General features: G+C 34.5%; 1 protein-coding gene across 1 annotated transcript in view; it reads left to right on the top strand.

The window, feature by feature from the left end:
- LOC131026716 (protein PLANT CADMIUM RESISTANCE 10) overlaps window positions 1-5,321 on the top strand; it is a 97,102-nt gene extending 91,781 nt beyond the window's left edge. Inside the window, exon 4 of the mRNA XM_057956648.2 lies at window positions 4,850-5,321. Within this exon, the coding sequence (XP_057812631.1) occupies window positions 4,850-5,005 (156 nt within the window). The 3' untranslated portion in view covers window positions 5,006-5,321. The remainder of the gene's footprint in view (window positions 1-4,849) is intronic.
- Window positions 5,322-22,499: the final 17,178 nt, after the last annotated feature.

The raw sequence follows: 22,499 nt of genomic DNA, 5'->3' as shown, positions 1-22,499 counted from the left end.
TATACGTGGAGATTAAAACCCTTATTTTTTGGTAAGTTATTCTCAGAAAATCAGAACCTGAACAGAAGATTTCAAAGGGGGTAAGCAGTGGCAGCCATTAATGGCGAAAATACTTGCAATTCTTTCTAAAACCTAGCTGGTGACCTGTATGTGTTTCTTAAATATACAGGAAATGCAAGGGATTGAAAGGGATGGCGTCAACCTTCGTTCTAAGTTACTATCAACTACACAGAGGCAATACTGGGAACAATGTTAAAGGTGGAGATTGTGGAGGAATTCAACATATATTTTTCTGTTTAGCTGTTTCTTCTACGTGTTTAGAGAGATTCAGGGTAAATTGAAAAGCCATGCGAGATTCATAAAATGCAAATATTCCTTCCAGACTTAGTGAAAAATAGTGAACCTGTAAGCAACAGAGATAAGTGTCGAATGCCAAGGAATGAAGAAATTCGCAAAAAATCGCGCCCAACATGCACAGAAAGTCATCAAATTGCACTTGGTTTTTGCAGTTGATTGTTTCCAGCAGAGCCCAAACCCCAGCTCGTGGCGGCGCCCAGAGGTTACGTTTCAGCAAAGGGATGAATATCGCCTAGGAAATACACAGAAATACAAGAGAATCTCCACGGCGGCTCCCTAAAATAGGCCTAGCACTCACAATGACACCCAACAACAGCAAAAAAAGCTGATATTTTCCTCCTTCAAACCCTAGCGGCGCCCAGCTTCAAAGAGAAGTTTCCAGATATCAAATGAAAACTTTAGGTTTTCATTTTGCCTTTGTTCTTTTTCATTTCCTCTCTCTTTCTCCTCATGAAATACCTAAGAGGAGGGGAGCGATTTTTGTAACCCTTACATTACTTCTTAAGTGATTTAATATCACTTAGTTTTTATTTTATTTTTCCCCATATCTTATTAAGTGATTTTAAATCACTTAAGAAGTATGTCCTTCAAATACATGCAAATGAATGAATGTTTTTTAAAAGTATTTTAAAAAGAAAATTATTGCCTAATTAAACGTGTGTTTTTTTTCATTTTATTTTATATTCATAGTAAAAATATAATAAATATAATAAAAAATAAAATTATTTACTAAAGTGTAAATTAAAACACTTTAATTAAATATTTTTTTATTACATTTATTATTTAATAAATAAAGATAATAAAATTATCTTATTAAAGTGATTTAGTTTTATTTATCACTTTAAATAAAATAATCTTATTATTTTTATATTATTAAAACCTTTACTTTAAATATAAATAAAATAAAATCAAACAAATGTCCAATTAGGTAATGATAATTTTTAAAATCACGTTATCAGATATTTGTTTTCATTTATTTGGAGGTCAGGGAGAGATATTTTTGCATTTATGAGGGCTTGCAGGCCTGTCAGAGATATTTCAAAGTCATTTATGATGCATTTAAGGGGTTTTATGGTTGCAGAATGGGTGGCTTGACTTTTTGGCTCAAGTACATTCCTTTTCAGACATGTTTGGGGCCCTAAAGGTGGGTTTTTTGAATTTGCTCGACCTAAAATGAGGAGGTGGAGTCTTTTATTGCCTTGGAAAAAAGCATATATCCTAGAAGCCTTATTTTTGGTTAGCCTTCTTCTTCATTCATCTTTTAGCAGACTGTAATTTCTGAATTCTCTCTGCAGGAAGGAATGTTTTTGTAACACATTTTCAGGAATTATAAAGTTTGGTGATACCTTTTTGGCAGGGATAATAGCTTGGCATACATCTCTACTTCTCATCTTTTCTGTTATTGTGTCTTTAGTGTTAGTCAGTTTTTTGTGGTTGGCTTTTTGCCCCCCTTAAAATTGTACTTTCTGTTGATGCCTTATACAGAAATACATATGTTCTTGCAGGTCATAAGCTGTTTTTTTTTTTTAGTAATTACCAGTCTTAGGTTGTGAAAAGGGTTTTTTTCTCTTAGGACTGTGATTATCCAGCCTTCTTATGAACTATTGATGCAAAGATCATGGGTTGTTGGTTAGTGTAAAAGAGGTTTATTATCACTGTTATACTGTGTATCTTTTGCTTAGTTAGATTTCAAAATATCATCTGGTGCAAATCACCTTAGATTTAGATTTCAGCTTTACATGTTTTTTTTTTTCTCCTTGCTCTTTTCCTTGAAGAAGCTGTTAGTTTAGGTGCAGATTTTGAAAAGAACCAGCTTACTCTGGAGGTTCACTCCATTTTTTAGGCAACCCACAGGGCTAGGAGGGTTCCCATGTGTCACAAGCCTGCTGAGTTGATAGCTTAGCAAACAGGGGTGCAGGTTCTAGTGATAACAGTAACAATATGAAATGTTATGAAAGAAAGTGAGTGATAATGAATGTAAAAGAACATATTATCTAAGGACTTCAAAGTCGAGTAGTAATGCTTGTCTAGCATGCTATGCCCAAAGTTATGTTCCACAGAGTCTTTAGACGGGGGATGCAGGGACAAGGTGAACAAGGGTCTAATTTTGGGGATGGTGGTGGACAGCAATGGGACAGTGATGGGGTGGAGGTTCGAGGGTGGAGCCCTTAGCAAGGTCAATGGGGTAGTTCCTCTCATGAGGGTTTGGGGGCAGAGCATCCAGTAGGGTTTGAGGAGCAGTGTCCTTTGTGGGGGTTTGGGGGTATGCCCCCTATGGAGTTTGTAGTTAGCACCCTGCATTGCATTACTCGTCATGATACAGGGCAGGGTCAAGGGGTGGAGCCCTCATCACCAAGTGCAAATTAAGGCCTTCAAAACTAGAGAAACATTCATGGTGCACGCCCCTTTTACAATTTTATCAATGTGTTTTCTTCAACACCAAATTCTTAATATTTTTGAAACTTGGAAGTGATTTGCAACAAGGATTAGATGCCTATTTATAAGTTTTTTGTGATTGCTTAGGGTGTGGGTGGGGTCTATGGACCATAAGGGTTAGAGTTTGTGGTACGAATATCCTTTTGTTTTAAATTTTAATTTAAAACATTGACTTTTTCACTGCTCTATCATGGGGCATGCCTGGGAATCTTGGGTGTGGTCAGGAGATGCTTGGGAGTCTCCTGAAAATCTCAGGGACATCCTAGAATCTTGATGGCATCTCCAAACCAGAGAGACATTCGGAAATGTCTCCAAAATGTCCATCCTGAAAATCCCTGGTTTTGGGGGGCACACATCCTTGTAGAACAAGGGTCCAAAGTCATGCATTACAGGTCATGGTAGACGAGGACTTCAAAGCCAATCACCAATGTCAGTTTGATTGAATTTAACGTTTATTAAAATATTGCATATCAAAGAGTAGTGATAGATTGTCATACATCTGAAATAGGTATTCAATCTACCAAACCTGGCTACACAATCAAATTCCCCAAATAGATGTCCTTTATGTGATAAAGAAATTTTTCCTCAAGGACAGGAGTATGACAGTCGTTTGACCCAAAGGCATGCATTTACATGACATGGTTAAAAAGGGGAAATTCTGATTTCTTACTCCCGAGAGAGCACATAAAAATATACTTAAGCTATTTTGAAAAAATGTGTGCTTGATTTCAAGGATGATAAATGCACAGAATTCCTCAAAAGTGGCTAGAAGATATGCTCATTAATGATGTTTCAGTTTGGTTAAAGATGAAATTTAAAAATGATGACTCCTTTCTCATGTTTCTGAGGTTGCTCCTCTACTCTGTACCATCATGCTATAATATATTGTGGTAGTACCAAATGGTATCATGTTTTATGATAAAAAATATAACCTAGAAGATGTGGCCTATTTAGAATTTTAGAGACGAATTGCATTTTGCAATAACTTCTAGGTGATATCTTTTGGTAAATTTTGTTACATTTTTTATTATTTTAAATACCAGAAAGTATCTTACATAAATCATAACAGGCTTTGCATGTTCATTAATGTTCGCAATATGAGATAATGTGCATTCATCTAGTTTTAATGGGTAATGTTCTCATCTTGAAGATGCGTTTCGAAGGGAAGCAGATTGTCAAAGCTTCTTGACTAATGCGACAGTTTTATTGCTTATAAGTTTTATACGATCCCTCTACGCGTAAATCAAATATGAAGTACAAATAGAATAATTGGGCTTCTAAGTAAACAGTTCACAGGGAAGAGAACTTTGAGTTTGATATACGATATATTTACTTAATTTGAATTACATGTGAACTGTTTTATGCAATTTTATTTCCAAAGTTTATTCTTGATCTTGAAAATATAAACGGCAAATTTCACAAACTAAAGTTTAATATTGTCTCCGAGTTACACAATTTAAGCCCATAACGACCATGTTAATTGAGTTGTTATCATTGCTTAGCATTCATTTATCTACCAAATGTCATGAAAATTTCACTCAGGCAAAGGAAATCTAGGCTGCTTATACCATCCTTACTACTTGCTGTTTTTGGTGCATTGGATTAAGTATCTCAAGATTCGATGTAATTTGTTTCTTAAAACTAGATAACGGAGGAGTTATCTTTTGACGGCAACTTTTTATTTTGTGATATATATTCATATCAAAATTCTTGAGATTTTCCGAAGTTTTAACAAGAAAAAATATGTTTACCCAAAGCGAATGATATACGGCGATTATACAAATTTCAAAAACATTCATGCTAATAATATATATTGGTTTACTTTGGAACTCAGTAATGAAGAGATGTTTCATTGATTTTAGCATTTTAAAAATATGTTTCCGTAAGAAGAAAGCTCATGGCATGAGCGCGGTGTATGAGGTTTTAGTTGGTGCTAAAGAAAACAGTTATCTATAGTCATAAATTGCTTTATGTTAAATTGTGACTACTTCGATGCTCCAACTTATTTTATTGTTAATGTTTGCTTCTTCCTCCTAATTGTGATTTTTTCTTGTAGGAGGCACCGTGCGGAGATTTTGTTACACATCTATTCTGCCATATCTGTGCAATTTGTCAGGAGTATAGGGAAATTCGTGAGCATTCAGACGGATTTAGTCTGTCCACTTTAAATGCACCACCTGTTCAGACTATGAGTGCTTTTCCTGAAGGTTGAGAAACTTTGACAAATGTTGAAGATTGTTCAATTTTCCTCCAGTATTTTTTTCTGGCTGGAATGCAAGTGTATATTTAATGTTAGTTATCTTGTAAAAGACATTTGGTTCATCTAGTTATTTTAAACGGGACTCTTGTTTCTCTTACGCTGGGTTCAGCGTCTTTTATACAAGGCAATTTGTGGATGTAAATTATGTTGTTGACTTGAGGAGAAACATTTTCTCTGAGTCTCAAACTACCCTGACTTTGAATTGATCATTTGTTGAGACTTTTTTTCGTTTTTTGTTAGTTGAATTTTGTTGTTTTGTTCAGCTCTATTGTTTGTCTTCCTTCTTATATAAGAGACTAGACCCTTAAAAAATTCCATTTTATCTTAAAAAGATTTTCATCAGTTTCAAACTTTCAAAGTGGCCAGTTTTTTCAAACAGGGATCGTGCTTATTGTATAAGCTAGAATACGCCTCCAATTGTCTCTCTCCATATGGAATGATTCTCAAAAGTTAAAATCTAATCAGTAGAAATGCGTTGAATAAAATTGCAGTCCGACTCTAGGCAAAGAATTAATTGCTTCGCAATGCAGATTTTGGGACTAGATGCATTGTTTTGATCAGTTAGAAAGTTAAAATACACAATCTTAAAAATCTTGCACAATCAAATCCAGAAGCCCTTTCCTTATAGTTCAATTTTTTTCGTTTTTTTTTGATAAATTTGGGTAGAATTGATGACGCTGTAGCAATGATATAACCCATTATGCTGGTTGACGAACAGTCAAGCTACATATTGTCATTCAAAGGACAGGGCACACAAAATAAAGATTAAAAGACTACATATTGTTAGTCATTATTACTATGCTTTCATCTGTGAAATAATTACATATTGTTAGTCATTATTACTATGCTTTCATTTGTGAAATAATTACATATTGTTAGTCATTACTACGCTTTCATTACTCGTAAGGGAGCGCTAAAAGCATATTGAAAGTCTATATAGACATGAATGTGCAATTTTCCATGTCCATTTGGTCCAGGCATTTATATTTATGAAAAAACATATGATAGTTGCTACAAGTTAAATTTGAACTGTAAAATTTGTATCTTTTGTTTACGAGTCGCTTTTGGAATAGTCAAATGGTATTATCAATATAAGCTTAACATTTTAAGGCTTTAAGAGATAATTTTTGAGGCATGGTAGATGACATGGATGCATTTATTGAGATATAAAGGCAGGCAATAGAGTGCGAAGACGTCAGACATTTTGTTATGAAAGGAAGGTACCCAAGAGTAATTTGAAGTTGGAAAAAGCATGGAAGAGAGTCAAAAATCATTATAAAAAGTCTTCAAAAAAGTTTGGTGCATTTGTATGATTGTAATATAATGTTGCAAAGACAAAAATAAAAAGTATAATTAAGTGGTTAAGCTTGTCAATGTCTAGGTGTAAGAAGTTGAGTTCTTTTAAAAATATAAAAGTGAAAGTGTTTTCTTGATTTTCAATTTTTTTTAAATATGAAGCATTTAAAACATTATTTTTTTTTTTAAAATTAGCAGTAAAAAATGTATTATTCCAACTCCATTTTTTAAATATGTAATTTATTTTAATACCCGAACGAATATGCATAAAAATTATTATTTGAGAGTCACTTTTTTGGGACTACCATATTTTGATTTTTTTTTTTCAATAAAAGTGGATTATTCCACTACTATCATATTTTGATTTGAATAAGTGTGTTTTTTAAATTTATTTTGGGAACAAGATGTGTTTAAGGCATTAAAGATTGATAGAGAATTTTAATTTTTTAATTAACATTTTATTGGCCTTGATTGCTATTTTGAAACCTTTCGTGAATGGCCATTATAATTAGACTTCAACTTACCATTTTTAATTTATTTTTTCATTTTGAAAAGAATTGTGTAGACTGATGTCATATAATGTTTTTTCAAAATAAGTTAAAATTTAAAAGTTATTAAAAGAAAAAAGAAAATCTATTTTTAAAGTCTGAATTATTAAGAATTAATTGAAAAATAGAAAAATAATAAATCTTAAAAAATTAACATATTTGAATCTTGACATTGTCATATATAATGAGTTTTATTTCCATAAAAAAATTCTATAGAAAAATTCATTAAACATGTCCAAAGTCCCTCTTTTTTTATTGAAGTTGACATGATCTTATACTTGCATGTCTAAGGCTAAAAGTTAGCTCACTAGACCTTTCCTAAGGCGAAACCCAAAGCAAAATGCGGGTTTGAGATCTCAAATTTTTAGTAATAGGTACTTGTTCCTAAAATGGGTACTTGTTATTAAAACATAACAGGTACTTGTTTTAAAATTTTCTATTATAGTCATTTTTATTTTTTATTTTTGGTAAAAACGACTTAGGAATGTTTTTCTATAACTTGCTCTTTGAATTTGTATGATTGATGACTATTTTTGCAATTTTTTGTTGATAGTTGTCTTTTGCAATCTTTTGGCATACCATGTTCTATTTCGTTTTAGGAGTCAACCACTGGAACAATTCTAAAGTGGAATCAATTAAATCATGGATTATTTTAAAGAGCAATAAAAAATGAGGGTTTTTTATTATTCACATGTAGTTGTACAATTCTAAAGTGGAATCAATTAAATCATGGATTATTTTAAAGAGCAATAAAAAATGAGGGTTTTTTATTATTCACATGTAGTTGTACTTTAGAATTTATGAAAGATCAAGTGTGAAATAATTTTGTACTTAAAATCTTAAAGAGTTATCAATTGTACAATAGATTAAATATCATTTTTTTTAATCAAGATGCTTAGGTAATCATGGGATGAAAACGTTAAAAAAAACATAGGAAGCTCATGATACTTGACATAATTGAAGCAAATAGAGAGGATATAAAATGACAGAGATAAAAGAACAATGATTTGACAAATGAAAAATATTGAAGCATCTAGTTTCATGACTATTGAAGTAAAGAACATTCAAGAGACCATGAACAATGTGATGGATGTAGATGATACAAACTTGGAAGAAAATATAATTCTATAAATAACTCTAGGAATGTCTTCAAATCCACCTTTCAATAAATTGAAAAATGTGACTATATGTACAAATCTAGCCATGTCTTCAAATCCACCTTTCAATGATATAAAAAATGTGATTATAGAAACAAATTCAGATATGGTTTCAAAATCTACGTTTTGCTTATATTGATATTGCTTGTTTTAAAAAAAATTGAGTACTATATTGGATAATCTTCTTGGAAACAAATAAGAACTCATGCAAATAGTATATATAAATAATATTTTTAATAGAAAAGCTAGCATTTCAATGTCAACTTATAATAAAAATGATGAAAATGTGAAAAGTAATATAAAAATTAGGTATGTTTGTGAAACAAAAAATGATAGATAAACCACTTAAAATAAGTTTTATCTATTGTTGCAAGTGCTATTAATTCTATTGGAAAAAAGAGATTACCGAAAGATACGAAAGTGACATGACAAGCAATAACAACTGTTCTAGTTAATAAAACAACTTCAAATAAAATAATGCTAAGCAACATTAGTGCAATTCTAAATGTATGTCATACAATTTTGATAAGAGTGACAAAAAGAAGAAAGAATATTGAAAATGATCCAATCAACCAATATTGGATATGTAAATAATGAAATCAAATCTTTGATTGGCAAATATTGGCATGATAATACAAGGGTATCATCCAATATTAGAGATGTTTTGAAATTAAGAGTGGTCAAAATTCACGATTCTCATCCGAAACCTCTATTAGACTTGAATCAAACCAAATTTTATGTTTTTTTTTAGATAGATTCAGTATTACCAAATATTACCACAAGACAAAGATCATTTGAGAAATGTAAACTTTGTTATGTGAAAATTAATAAGCAACGAATCTCTTATTTTTATAAAATTATTCATGCACTTTCGTTAATATTATGACGTTTTTCAATATATACATTGTACTTTGCATATTAATGAAATAATGTAGGAGTGTTATTGACATACCACCTCAAAAAATCAGGGAGTTTATAACAAGTTTGTTTTGTGAAACATCTAATGGACAATAAATTTATTTAAGCGCACACATTTGTAGACAATGCAATAGATGTGACAACCTTTCATTATTAGGAGAATGAATGCATGAAAGTATTTACCATGATTTTAGACAACAATTAATTGATGTCAAAATATTCAAGAACGTTGAATAGTCTTTAAAGGATGAAAAAATTGGAAAGTGTTGCAATTTAATCACAAAAAAATAAAACAAAAATAGTATGGATGCATTCATCACAAAATTTAAGAGAGTAAGATTGTACCCAAATAGGTAAAATGTTGCTAACATGATCGATGACTTGATGAATAATTTCACACATGTAAAAACACATTTCCAATTGAAACTATATTATTAATGTTTGACTTTGAAGAAAACCATATTCTTGCTCCACATGAGGTAATTCAATCTCAGTATTATAATTCAATGCAAGTGGCCATATTTGTTCTTATTGTATACAAACATGCAGATGATAGTACAAAATATGTTAGAAAATATTAAGTGCCATTTCTGTTTGAGTGATAATTGTTTAGACTCATTGGAATTTGTCCATTATTGTTTCAATCTATTTTAAAAAAAATTAAAGGAAGAGAAATCCAGATGACAAAACATCTCATATGGTTAGATAATTGTACATGACAATTAAAAAATACTTGAATATTTTATAAAAAAGTAGGGCTTACAAGGAAAATTACATCCAACATATGTAGAGATTTTTTGAAAATAGACACGGTAAAGGAGCATGATAGAGTTGGTGCATGCGTTAAAAGAGCTCTTGCTAGAGAGAAAATGAAATTTGAGGATGCCGTAAAATCTAAAGATGCAAGTACAATTGTTAATTGATGTAATACATCTCATATGGTTAGATAATTGTACATGACAATTAAAAAATACTTGAATATTTTATAAAAAAGTAGGGCTTACAAGGAAAATTACATCCAACATATGTAGAGATTTTTTGAAAATAGACACGGTAAAGGAGCATGATAGAGTTGGTGCATGTGTTAAAAGAGCTCTTGCTAGAGAGAAAATGAAATTTGAGGATGCTGTAAAATTTAAAGATGCAAGTACAATTGTTAATTGATGTGATACAAAATTATCTACAAGATCAAGTGACAACCCTACAATTGAATGATTCTTTTGGTTAGTTGAAGAAGAGAATATTCTTACTCGATATGATTATGATACAATTAATGGATTGACAAAATGACATTCATTTAAGAGTTCAAATGCAAGCACATGGACTATATGGAGAAGATAGCTTACATGTTTTTATCAATTTTGTATTGCAAGTGATTGAGAAGTATGTGAAAATATAGTATTGAGTTGAAGATGGAAGCAAAGATCATTGATATCTACATAAATACATGATCAACATAAAACAATAATAAAGATGATAATCAAGTGTTTGCATTAGATGACTATGATTGTGTTTTAGACCTTGTACAAAAACATAATTTATTTCAGTTTATCTCACTTTATTAAATTATTTTGTAATATATTTAATGATATATGAATCCATGCATGAATGTGAGTTATATGCCACACTATTGAATTAAATTTTATTTGCAAGACGTGTGTATGCTGTTGTTGAACCTAAAGAGAATGAAAAGGAAATAGAGTATTGGTTGGCTTGATGTGTTGAGATGGAACATAAATTAAGTCATCCCTGAGTAGATGATGATAACTATGACTTTCAAGAACAAGTATTTTCAAGCATCAAGGTAACATTTCATTCCGCCATATTCTTTAAGCATCCTTCAAGATCTAGACATCATGAAGGAGAGAAATTACATTAATCTTCATGCAAGCGTATTTTTGTGATTAGGTCATTCATTTTTTGTCAAGTCATGTCATGTTATTGCATCAACACTAGTGATCACATTCAAACAACATTGCATCATCAACCTTTGATTATCTACAATAGATTTGAGCTATAATATTTAGCATTCTAATTTAATTTCAAGGGTTAATTCCAAAATTGGGGTTTGAACTAGGCAAAATCCTATTCTCAACATATTTCTTTGTTTTATCACATGGCACATACAAACCCCTGTTCCCAACATTACAAATATAAAAACTAATTTTATCAAATGACACATCCCTTTACTGGAGGCTCTTATTTCTCCCCTCGAACCATCTTCTTAGTTCCCCTTAAGGAATTCTCTTACCTACCCTGAAATCATCCCCCAATTAAATACATAAATTAATTTGATCACATGACATATACTTTGAGTGAAGTCTCTTGTTTCTCCCCTTAAGCCATCCTCTTAGAACCCCTTAAGCCATCCTCTCACCTATGCTTAAAACATATACTAACTACATCTAACTAATTTTACCACATGACACATACTTTGAGTGAAGGATTTTTTTTCTCCCCTTAAGTCATTCTCTTAGGACTAATTAAACTATCATCTTACCTACCTTTAGCCATCTCCTAATTATATCTAACTAATTTTATCACATGACACATACTTTGAGTGAAGGATTTTGTCTCTCCCCTTAAGCCCTCCTCTTACCTACCCCTAAACCATCTACTTATTAAATATAGAAACTAATTATATCACATGGCACATACTTTGAGTGAAGGCTCTAGTTCTCTTCTTAAGCCATTCTCCTAGGACCCCTTAAGACATTCTCTTAAGTCACCTTAAGTCATCATCTTACCCACCCTTAAACCATCTCCTAAGTATAGCCACTAATTTGCTTACGACACATCCTCTTATATCACCTTAAGTCATCTCCTAGTTATAGCTAATCATTTTTGTTTGAGGTATCCCATAGCTAGATGACATTGATGACTATTATTTGTGCATTCAACTCATGACAAATAATAGATAATTTTCGTAGTATGTTAAGCATCACATGAATGTAATGAATTTATAAGATACAAATGTCTAGCTTTATATATTGTAATTTTCTTGCACGATTTGGAGTTATGACCCGTGTATGATATAATTAATTTACTTACAATCATTGATTTTGTAGGTCTCCTAAAGCAAATCCACCATGATTGTCACTACTATTGCCACCATGCAAATGGATTAGATCAATTTTGTATTCTTAACTATTTAAAGTGGACACAAATTAGCTAATTGTATATATGCATATGTGTTGGGAAAATGGCGTCTCAACCTTGCATTTACATAAGGTTACTATTTATAGTAATTTTTTGTTTGAGCATGAATTGGTTCAAAATTATCTCCAAAGCTTCATATTGGCTAGATAAGCATGCTAATAAGTATTTGTTGCAATATCATAACTAGATTAGAATATATTAAAGTTTCTATTTTTGAAAGTTGTGATGAAAGTTGTCCAAGGGGTTGCGTTCTATTGGTTAAAACATTGAGTTATCATTGTGGAGATCAAAGTTAAAATCCCAAAGGGACATCTAATATGAACTTCAAAGTTGTGACTCTTAGTCTTCTACAATTGGCTTCTAGGTGGTTAATATTAGTGTCATGTAATGATCCCAAGTTGATGCTCGTATGAGAAAATATTTGTAAACGATCTAGAATATATTAAAAACTGCTGTGATGAAAGTTTCAAAGTTAATTTTGAGGGCTTTAGAGGCTCCAAAATAGCCTAAGAAGTGCCAGTAACTGATGTAGCAGGTCATGAGATGATAGATCACATCGCAAGCTTTTCAGTGCTTCAAATGGTTCATCAATCGAACACCTAGTTCAAAAGTTATGGCCTCCAAAAGTTGGATCTCCTAAAATAGGAAATATAAAAATGTGTTAGACACATAAATGAGCTATAAAAGGGAGGTACACTTGTTGATGTGTGTTTTGTCACATCATAGGGCATTTAGGATTGGAGATAAGATCAGTTCCACTTAATTGGGTGGTTTTAGCCCATGGATTTGTAATATCATTTGACGATTTCATGTATTGTATCTCCTATATATGAGGTGTGTGAGATGGAGGTTGTGTAAAAGAGTTATATCTATTGACTTACCTCTGAATCTTTGGCTGGTGATACTCCTATGAAGAGATTGCTTTGCAAGTATATTATTTTTTAATTGATTTCTAAATAATATATTGGCCAGCTTTTGGAGTGTAAGGTTTTTATCACGAAAGGGTTTTCCCCATGTAAATTATAATGTTGTGGTATGCATGCTATTTATGTTTATTTTTGTAACTGTTGTAATGATCTGTATAAGTTTTTGCATTACCTCCTTTGAAGGTTAGTGTATGAAGTTGTTCCTCTACTTAACTTCCTTACATAAATATCATATGTATCATATAATCCAACACATATAATGATCATATAGAAAGATAAGAATCATTAAAAATGCATATAGACTCATGAACACATCATATAGTCACCACCAAAATCATGTATCTCATATATATCTCAAAAAATAGTGTCAGAGTACAAAATTAGAATGTCTATTAAAAAATGGAGCTCATAGGCTTAATCAAAATGAATAAGTGTCTGATACAAAGATGAATCATTTTTGCCATCACTCTTTGATTAAGATGGTCCTGGCCTAGATGGTCCTATCCCTCACTATCCTAACTATGATCTATGTGGTGGTTGATGTGGTCTCATTGGGCCTTGTACCTTTTCACTACTAGCTGTCCTTCAAAAATGAGTATGATCATGTATCTGAGTATCCGTATAGGTAGGCACCCTCTGATCGACTAACATTGGACCCTTGTAGAGATACCTCCAATATTCAATTTGCATAGGTTTGCAACTAGTAGTTGAGCAACAAACTCTTTGGGATTTGCCTCCTCTCTGGTAGAAATGAAACCCCTAACAACCTCATATACTGTCTATGCCATGAATAGTGTTGTATCTCAATTAGCTACCAAAATACCCTTCTCAGCCTGCAGTGCAATCACCTAAGCCTCCAACTCTAATATTTGTGCTATTTAAGTTTAGATCAATGCTTTGGTGAGTCTAGGATCAAGAATATCCTCAACATTCTCTCCAATGCCTATGTCTACATATCCACATCCTACATATCAACATCCTAGGAACAAGAATGCACCAATGTCACCTCCAACACCTTCCCTATCAGTAGCCCATCATCTCCCTCATCACCCTATTTGTCACCTCTTCCTCAACCTCTACCTCTACCTCTACCTCTACCCCTACCTCTACCCAACCCCTCAACCTCCTCTGTATCCCTCTCCTCATCACCTCCCTAGGGATGGGAACACTTGGATATGTTAATGATATAAGTCTATGCGTAGCAAAACATGTGTCGTACTGAGGTGTAGTACCTGCATTTGAAACTTCAGGGTTATCTCCCCACTATGTAGGTTCAAGACTATTAAACTCTGCATACGATACCTATGGACTTATTAATGGCCCCACTATCCCACCTCCCATGATGATCTAGTAAAATAAGTTATTTTAAAGAAAACACCTTGGTGCTCTCTAAACTTTCACAAGATCCTATCCAACAATTGAATGCCAAGGATTTGTTTGTGTCAAAATGGTCGTGCAAATCAAGTATTTCTGTTGCCAATAGTAAGGAGGATGGTCTCCATCTTCCTCCCAACTTGGACAATCTTTGTAATGCCTCTAGCTAAAGTATCTAACTAAGTCAATCTCATTCATCTAGTATAGAGTATGACCTAACCGAGTCTATGTCATGGCATTGAAATAACTATAGACATAAGTTAATACAAGCTCAACCTATCTCTTTGCAATAGGTTTGCACACTGTGATGTTCTCCTGAGCCCAAACCTATATGAGTTTGAACCCACATCTAATTAAGAAATCTCCTTTGCAGGTAACATCGTTAAGCAACAAGTATATCATGGCTATGACATAGGACCCCCAATCATACACTGTCCCCTCAAGTATTATGGCCTCTAACACTCGACCCCATCCATTCGAGAACCCATGACTATGTTTGTCTAGCATCAAAACTCCTACTATAACTAATCATATAATGACAGTCAATCTATCATATCTATCTAATAAGATATCCCATCAGATCTCATTGTCGTTGATCCCTAAGTACTAGGCATCACAATCATTAAATAGTCTAACCCAAATAGCTACACCTGTGGCCCTCTCATACATAACTCTCTACTCGTGGATAGGGACCCAAAAAATGTGCCAGACATCCTCTAATGTTATTGAATCCTCCTTGGTAATAAAATTAAATGAACTTGTCTCTAAATTCCATCACTCAAGAAGTTTAGTAATTAACGTCTGGTTAGCCCTAATCTCAGGCATGAAACAAATATGGTATATCCCTAAGGCATGTAAGATCGCTCACTTTCCTGATCTAGCTAATGTCACAATGGCATATAAGTGGGCCTATTCTCCTGTATATACAAAGGTGGCAATACCTCATGTGGTCAATCAACATCCTACATTAATGGTGATTCTTAATTTGACCTATTGGACTTAGTGATTTTACCATAAACATGTAATTTATACGTAAATAGCTAAATGCATTACACTTAAAAGGAAATTGTAGTTCAAGTACATAGATGCATCAAAATTAATGACATTTGTGATGCAATTAGTGCCTAATCCTATATATATGTTTGCTGTAAATTCATAAAAGCTAAACATTTGAGTCAAATGCAACACATTTTAAAAATGCATCTCTATACTATTATACTCTTCTCAGAGTGGTGTAGGAGCACTTGAGAAATTTTGTTGTGTAGGTTCCAAGAGTTTGGAATCATGTGATTTTGGTTTTTAATAAGGTTAATAGGATTTTGAATAAGTGCTCAGATGATGTAGGGGCCCTAAGAGTTATTGTTTGGCCAATGTTGGCCTATTGGCTCTTAAGGGTGCCAGATAAAGCATTTGGTAGAATAAGTTGGTATTGTGTTAGAATAGGTTGGTTTGATTAATTTTAGGAGGTTTTAAGGTAATTTGAACCTTTAGAAGTGACCTAGGTTTGATTTGGGAAAAAGTTGCTCAACTATGTGAAAGTTGTAAAAAGTTGCTCATAGCAACTTTGCAACATTTGCATTTTCCAAACACCAATGGCTAGTTGGTTGTCTTTTTTAGTTAAAGAAATTTTTAACCAACCCAAGTCCGATATAAGGCTTGGGACAATCGATGAGAATGTTGGTTGAAGATTTGAAGGAAGAAAAGCAAGTTTAGCCTTTCAAAAATTGTGTTTTCAATAAGTAGTAGTTGAGTTTAACTGATTTTGTATGATCTGTACGGATTTAAAAGCCCAGAACAAGGCATGGATTGTTAGAGAAGAGACATAAATTTCATTTCATGGTGATTTGAGGTTTTTAAGTGTTATAGTTTGTAAGTTTTGTCATTTTTGTTGTAGGCGGGTCCTAAAGACCTTAAAACAAGGGTTTTGAAGACTGTATGGCTCATACCTAGCATTCCATGGTGGAACTCCATACTGAAACCTTGTGGAATGCTAGGAGGACTTGTAAAGTATGCTTTCAATTTTTTTTTAAGAAAAGGGAGGCTAAACTCCAAATTTGCCACCATACCCTTGGCTTGGCACGTTGAGTTGGCAAGCAATGGGGATCATGGACAACATGCCCTAGATGGGTAAATCCATTGGATGGATTTGATTCCAGGTTGGATTGGAAATCCTCATGGGTATAAAGACTTGATACAATCATCATAATTCTTGGCCATTTGGATTGGTGAAGGCATTTGAGCAAAACCCTATTTTATAGGCTTAAAAGGAGGGAATTAGGCCTAAAAAGGGTTAGGATGGATAGTGACCAAACCCATGTCCAATTTTGTGATATTGTATGAAGCTACGCAAAGGGTATCTAAAAAGATAAAGATTTCATACCGGTGTTCAAGACTTTAGGAAGATAAGTGCAAAATACCTCACCGATAGGGCTACTTGGACTAGGTCTCCTAGTAGGCCTAAAAAAGCAAATTGGTCCTAAAGCTTGAAACTGGTAAACACCAAAGTCTATAAATGAAGGGTTAGGGTTGGAAAACTAAGGAAAATCATCCCTAAGTGTGTTGGAAAGGTGTAATGAAGATCCTATGGTAGAGAGGGTTGGCTCTTGGTTAAAGTGTTGAGTAGGAAGGTCTGTAATAAGGAGTGTTGGACACTCAATAAAAAAGAGGAGGTCACCTTAGTCTAAGGACCTTGGGAAGGTCAGTAAAGGTGGGCTCTACAACCTTTGGAAGGTTGGAAAGAGTGGAACCATTGGATGGTTCAAGAGACAACCTTAGGAGACATCAAGAATAAGCAAACCTAGTAGGAGTGAGCATCCCCTCTACATCAGATTGGTATCAGAGCTAGGTTGAGTAAAAAAGTGGTGTATGTCAGACCAAGATGTCAAACCCAGAGGTAGAATAAGAAGCCGACAACATGCCACCTAAGGCAATGAGTCAAGAGGGCATTAGGAAGTTGGTCCAAGACATGCTTAGTGAATCCCAGGAGCAAGACACCAAGAAAGGTAAGGGCAAGATCACAAAGTGGGGTGATGAAATTGATGATGAAGATGCATATGTGATAGGAGTGGTGACAAAAAAGGAGTTGGAGAAAGATCAACAAATCTTCTTGGATGCTCTTAAATCACTTAACAAAGATAGCCTAGTGTTGGATATGATAGCATATGATGAACCGGTATGTTGATATGATGATAATGTATGTTGTCATTGGTGTGAATAAAGTTAGTGAACCGGTATGAAGAAGCATGAAGAGATGTAGTGAACCAGTGTTAGGGTTTCACTTAGTGTGACTACCGGTTGGTAGTCTCAGCTCTATGGTTATCGGTTTGGCGATCTAGCTTGTGCAATGCAACCGATGATACTCTGTGATGAGTTAGCAAAGAGATGTGATCGAGGTGCCACGTTAGCTTTGTGCATGTGAAGGAGTTTCTTGAGGATCTTGCATGAGAAGATTGACCGCGTTTGTAGTCTACCTCGGGAATGATCATTCTTCTTAATGGTATGAGAAGAAAGCGTGATGGGTTATGATTTCCATGAGCGGTGATGAATGAACGATGCAGATTATCTTGTGATCTGTTTAAAATTGTAATTCTCTATGCAATATGTTTGGACGGTCAGGATTGGACCGCCTGTGTTGTAAACCTAAGATGTTTAGGGTTTAGGGTTTATGTTACCGACCTAAATGTTGTCTATAAGGTCAATGATGTTTGTTATTGTAAAGTTGTTGGCAAATGTTGTGTGTATGTATCCGAGTAAAGAGATACTTGATACTTGCCAGACTAGTAAGAGGGAAACTGCAAAGTGTGACTGTAGAGTAGAGGCTATGAAAAGGATCTGTGTTGGCATGTAGTGCTGTTATCAGATTAGGAGTTTTACCTATTGTCTTCTAATCATTTCAATAGTTTAGAAATCCCTTTACCGGGTAGCTTTAACAAGCTTATTGTAAAACCTGTAACCAGGTGACTCAAGATCATTGAGTTCTTTAATCCTCTAGTGAGGCAACCTTTAACAAGGTATATAGCCATCCCTTAACTGGGTGATCTCTAACAAGATTGGTTCCTAGAAAAACCTTATTGTAAAGTCTCTAACCGAACTAGGCTCCTAACAGGGTGAGCTTCAAAAGAGTTCAAAACAAGCTTGTGGGTATTCATTCCCATCGGGGTTTTTCTCGTTTGGGTTTCCATGTGAAAAATCTGTGTGTTATGTGTTATGCATTTTTCATGTGATGTTTATGAAGTATTTGATTGAAAGACTATGCATGCATAATTTATAAGTTATGGTATTTCTAGTATACCACATGCATATGTTTATGGGTGAAATTGAAGTCGAGTAATGATCGCATTTGAAGTGTTCAAACTTATCAGTTTATGGTGTTTGGTGTCTTACTGTGTTTAACCGGTATTGCCATGGTTAAGTCCAGTAATAATGATAATCAATTGATATTGTTTTAGCTAGATAAAATGGTTGAGGAGAGTTTTTATTTTTACTGATTCACCCCCACCTCTCAGTACTGGTTGGGGTATCTGCTATTCATCATTATACATCACCTAGATGGTTTACCAGTCTATAGTGGAAGCCTAAATGAGGAAGAGCTATTGGATTGGATAGAAGCTTTGAAAAATCATTTTGAATGCAAGGAGGTTGCAGAAGAAAAGAGGGTCAATCTGGCTATGACAAAGTTGAAAGGATCAATTCTAGTGTGGTGGAACATGATGCAAGAAGAAAGGGAACAAACCGGTAAAAAGAAGATCAACTCTTGGGAGAGAATGAAGATCAGAATCAAAACTCAATTCCTACCTCTAGATTATGAGGTGCAGATACACAAGAGGTTGATAAGTTTGAAGCAAAGAGAAATGGATGTGAGTGCCTACATAGTGGAGTTCAACAAATTAACTCTAAGAGAAATGAAACAAGAGGAAGAAGTGGAGAAGGTAGCAAGATACCTAAATGGCCTTAGACAAAACATTCAAGATGAAATTAGCATGATGGCACTTGAGACAATTCATGAGAGTTTTGAGTTGGTCTTGAGAGTAGAGGACAATATCAAGAGGAAAAGTGAATTCAATCAAAGAGGCAGAGGTGGTAGAGGATTCAGAAGAAGAGGCACCTTTGGAAGGGGACATAACTCTGGAAAGAATGAAGAAAACAATCAATCTAAACATAGTGGGGATAAATTTAGCAAGGGTGGTCCATTTAGAGGCAACTCTAGAGGAAGAAACAATTTTAGGGGTAGATTTGGTACCCCAGGAAGAGGACCCACATTCTTCACAGGTAAATGCTTTCATTGTCATCAAGTGGGCCACACAATGAACCGGTGTCCTGAAAAGACTTGAAGTTCTTATGTAGGTGAAAGGAGAACTCAGTTGGTGTAGGAGGAAGACAATCAAAGTGTTACCTCACCAATCAGGAAAGCTGGACTAGTTCTAGATGGAGAGAACCTAATGTTAAGGATGACCTTGTTGAAGGTATCGCAGGCCAAAGAACCTACTCAAAGAAAGACACTCTTTAAAACCACTTGCATATCATATGGTAAGATTTGTAGGGTCATAGTGGATTCAAGATATACTGAGAACATTGTAGTAGTTGAGATGGTTGACAAACTCAAGTTGAAAAGGTTGCCACATACGAATCCTTATAAGTTATCATGGTTGAGTAAAGGACAACATGTGTTAGTTGATGAGAAAGCTTGGATAGACTTTGAAATTGGAGAGTATACGGACAAAGTACTATGTGATATACTACCCATGGATGCATGCCATTTGTTGCTTGGACGCCCTTGGAAATATGATGTCAAAGCCATACATGATGGAGAGAGGAACTCTTATGTTATCACCAAGGAAGGGAGGAAGTTGCAAATGGATCCTTTGGTTGTTCAGGGAGAAGAAAGACATGTAGGTTCAAGTGTTATGTTACTTAGTGGGAAGGAGTTCCTAAAAGAGTTGAAGCATGAAGGGAACCAAGGATATGCCATCATAGTGAAACCAAAAGAAGAGGCAAAGACTAAGCCCAAATTGGTATTACCTCAAGAAGTCAAGCCCTTGTCAGACCGGTACAAAGACATTTTTGTAAATGAGATACCAGATTCTTTACCCCCATACCAAGATGTGAACCATCAGATAGACCTCATACCCAGAGCTACCTTGCCAAACAAAGTTGTTTACAAAATGACACCTACTCAAAATGAAGAAATAGCAAGACAAGTGCAGGAGTTGCTAGATAAGGGGTTGATAAAGAAGAGTTTAAGCCCATGTGCATTACCTACTGTTTTGGTACCTAAGAAAGATAGAAAATGGAGAATGTGCACCAACTCAAGAGCCGTCAACAAGATTACCATCAGATACCATTTTTCAATGCCAAGAATTGAGGACCTCATGGACTACCTAGGAGGAGCTTGCTACTTTACAAAGGTGGATTTGAAATCAGGTTATCATCAAATAAGGATTAGACCTGGAGATGAGTGGAAAAAAATGTTTAAGACCAATGAGGGGCTCTATGAATGGTTGGTGATGCCCTTTGGGCTCACAAATGCACCTAGAACCTTCATGAGACTCATGAATGAAGTGATTGCAGAGTTTATTGGTAAATTTGGGATTGTTTATCTTGATGACATTCTGATTTTTAGTAGGTTAAGGGAGGAGTATATCAGACATTTGGATCAGGTCTTGAGGAAGCTACATCAAGAAAAGTTGATGATCAACTTAGACAAGTGTGAGTTCTTCAAAACTGAACTAGTATATCTTGGTTTTTGTAGTTTCTCAAGGTTGGTTGAAAATGGATCCAACAAAGGTAGATGCAATAGTTAGTTGGCCTACTCCTAAGTCAATAGGATATGTGAGAAGTTTTCATGGGTTAGCTTCATTCTATATGAAGTTCTTTAGATGGTTTAGCCATGTATGTGCACCCATATTGAACACCATTAAAGGAGAAATGAAATGTTAGTTTAAGTGGACTAGTGCAATAAACAAGGGGTTTGAGTTGTTGAAACAAAAAGTAGCAGAACTACCTCATCTTAGGCTCAATGATTTCGATCAACTCTTTACAGTCGAGTGTGATGCTAGCAAGTTGGCAATAGGAGCAATTTTGAGCCAAGAAGGTCATCCAGTAGTATTTTTCTCTGAGAAGCTCAATGAGGCAAAGTATTCTACCTATGAACTAGAGTTGTATGCCATGGTACAAGCCCTTAAGAAATGACAACATTATCTACTTCCCAAGGAATTCATAGTTTATACTGACAACCACGCACTTAGCTTCTTGAATGGACAAGAGAAGTTACATCAAAGACACATCAAATGGGTTGAGCACTTGTAGGCCTATACCTTTTTCATCAAACACAAGAAATGAGTCACCAATAAGGTAGTTGATGCCTTAAGTAGAAGAGTTCTTTCCATCCAAGAGGTGCAGCTCCAAAGTGTGGGATTACATGATCTCAAAGACCTATACCAAGGTGACAAGGATTTTGGTGAAGCATATGATGTTTGCACCAAGTTTACTAACGTTTGTCATGTTGCATATTCTGATTTCATGTTGCAGGAAGGCCTTTTGTTTAAAGGACACTTACTTTTCATACCTCAGTGCTCTATGAGGGACAATATCATTAAGGAGAAGCATCAAGGTAGCTGAGGAGGACATTTTGGTCTTGACAAGACCTTAGAGCAGGTTGGACGGTTTTATCTTTGGCCTAAACTTCAGTCAGATGTTAGAAGGTTTGTGGAGTAATGTTCCATATGTCAGAGAGCTAAGGGAACCTCCAACAATGTAGGTTTATATCAGCCATTGGCCATACCAACTAGACCATGGGAATGTTTGAGCATGGACTTTGTACTTGGTTTGCCTAGGACTCCAAGAGGGTATGATAGTGTTTTTGTCATAGTGGAAAGATTCAGCAAGATGGCACACTTTGTGCCTTGCAAATGCACACATGATGCCTCTTACATAGCAGGGCTATTCTTCAAGGAAGTTGTGAGGATTCATGGCTTACCACTTAGCATTGTGAGTGACAGAGACACTAAATTTGTAAGTCACTTTTGGCGAACCTTATGGAAGAAAATAGGCACAAAAATTTCCTTTTCAT

Source organism: Cryptomeria japonica, chromosome 10 (assembly GCF_030272615.1).
Source record: "Cryptomeria japonica chromosome 10, Sugi_1.0, whole genome shotgun sequence".
Lineage (NCBI taxonomy): Eukaryota > Viridiplantae > Streptophyta > Pinopsida > Cupressales > Cupressaceae > Cryptomeria > Cryptomeria japonica.
The sequence above is the reverse complement of the archived record's forward strand: the minus strand, read 5'-3'. Positions and strand labels throughout refer to the sequence as shown.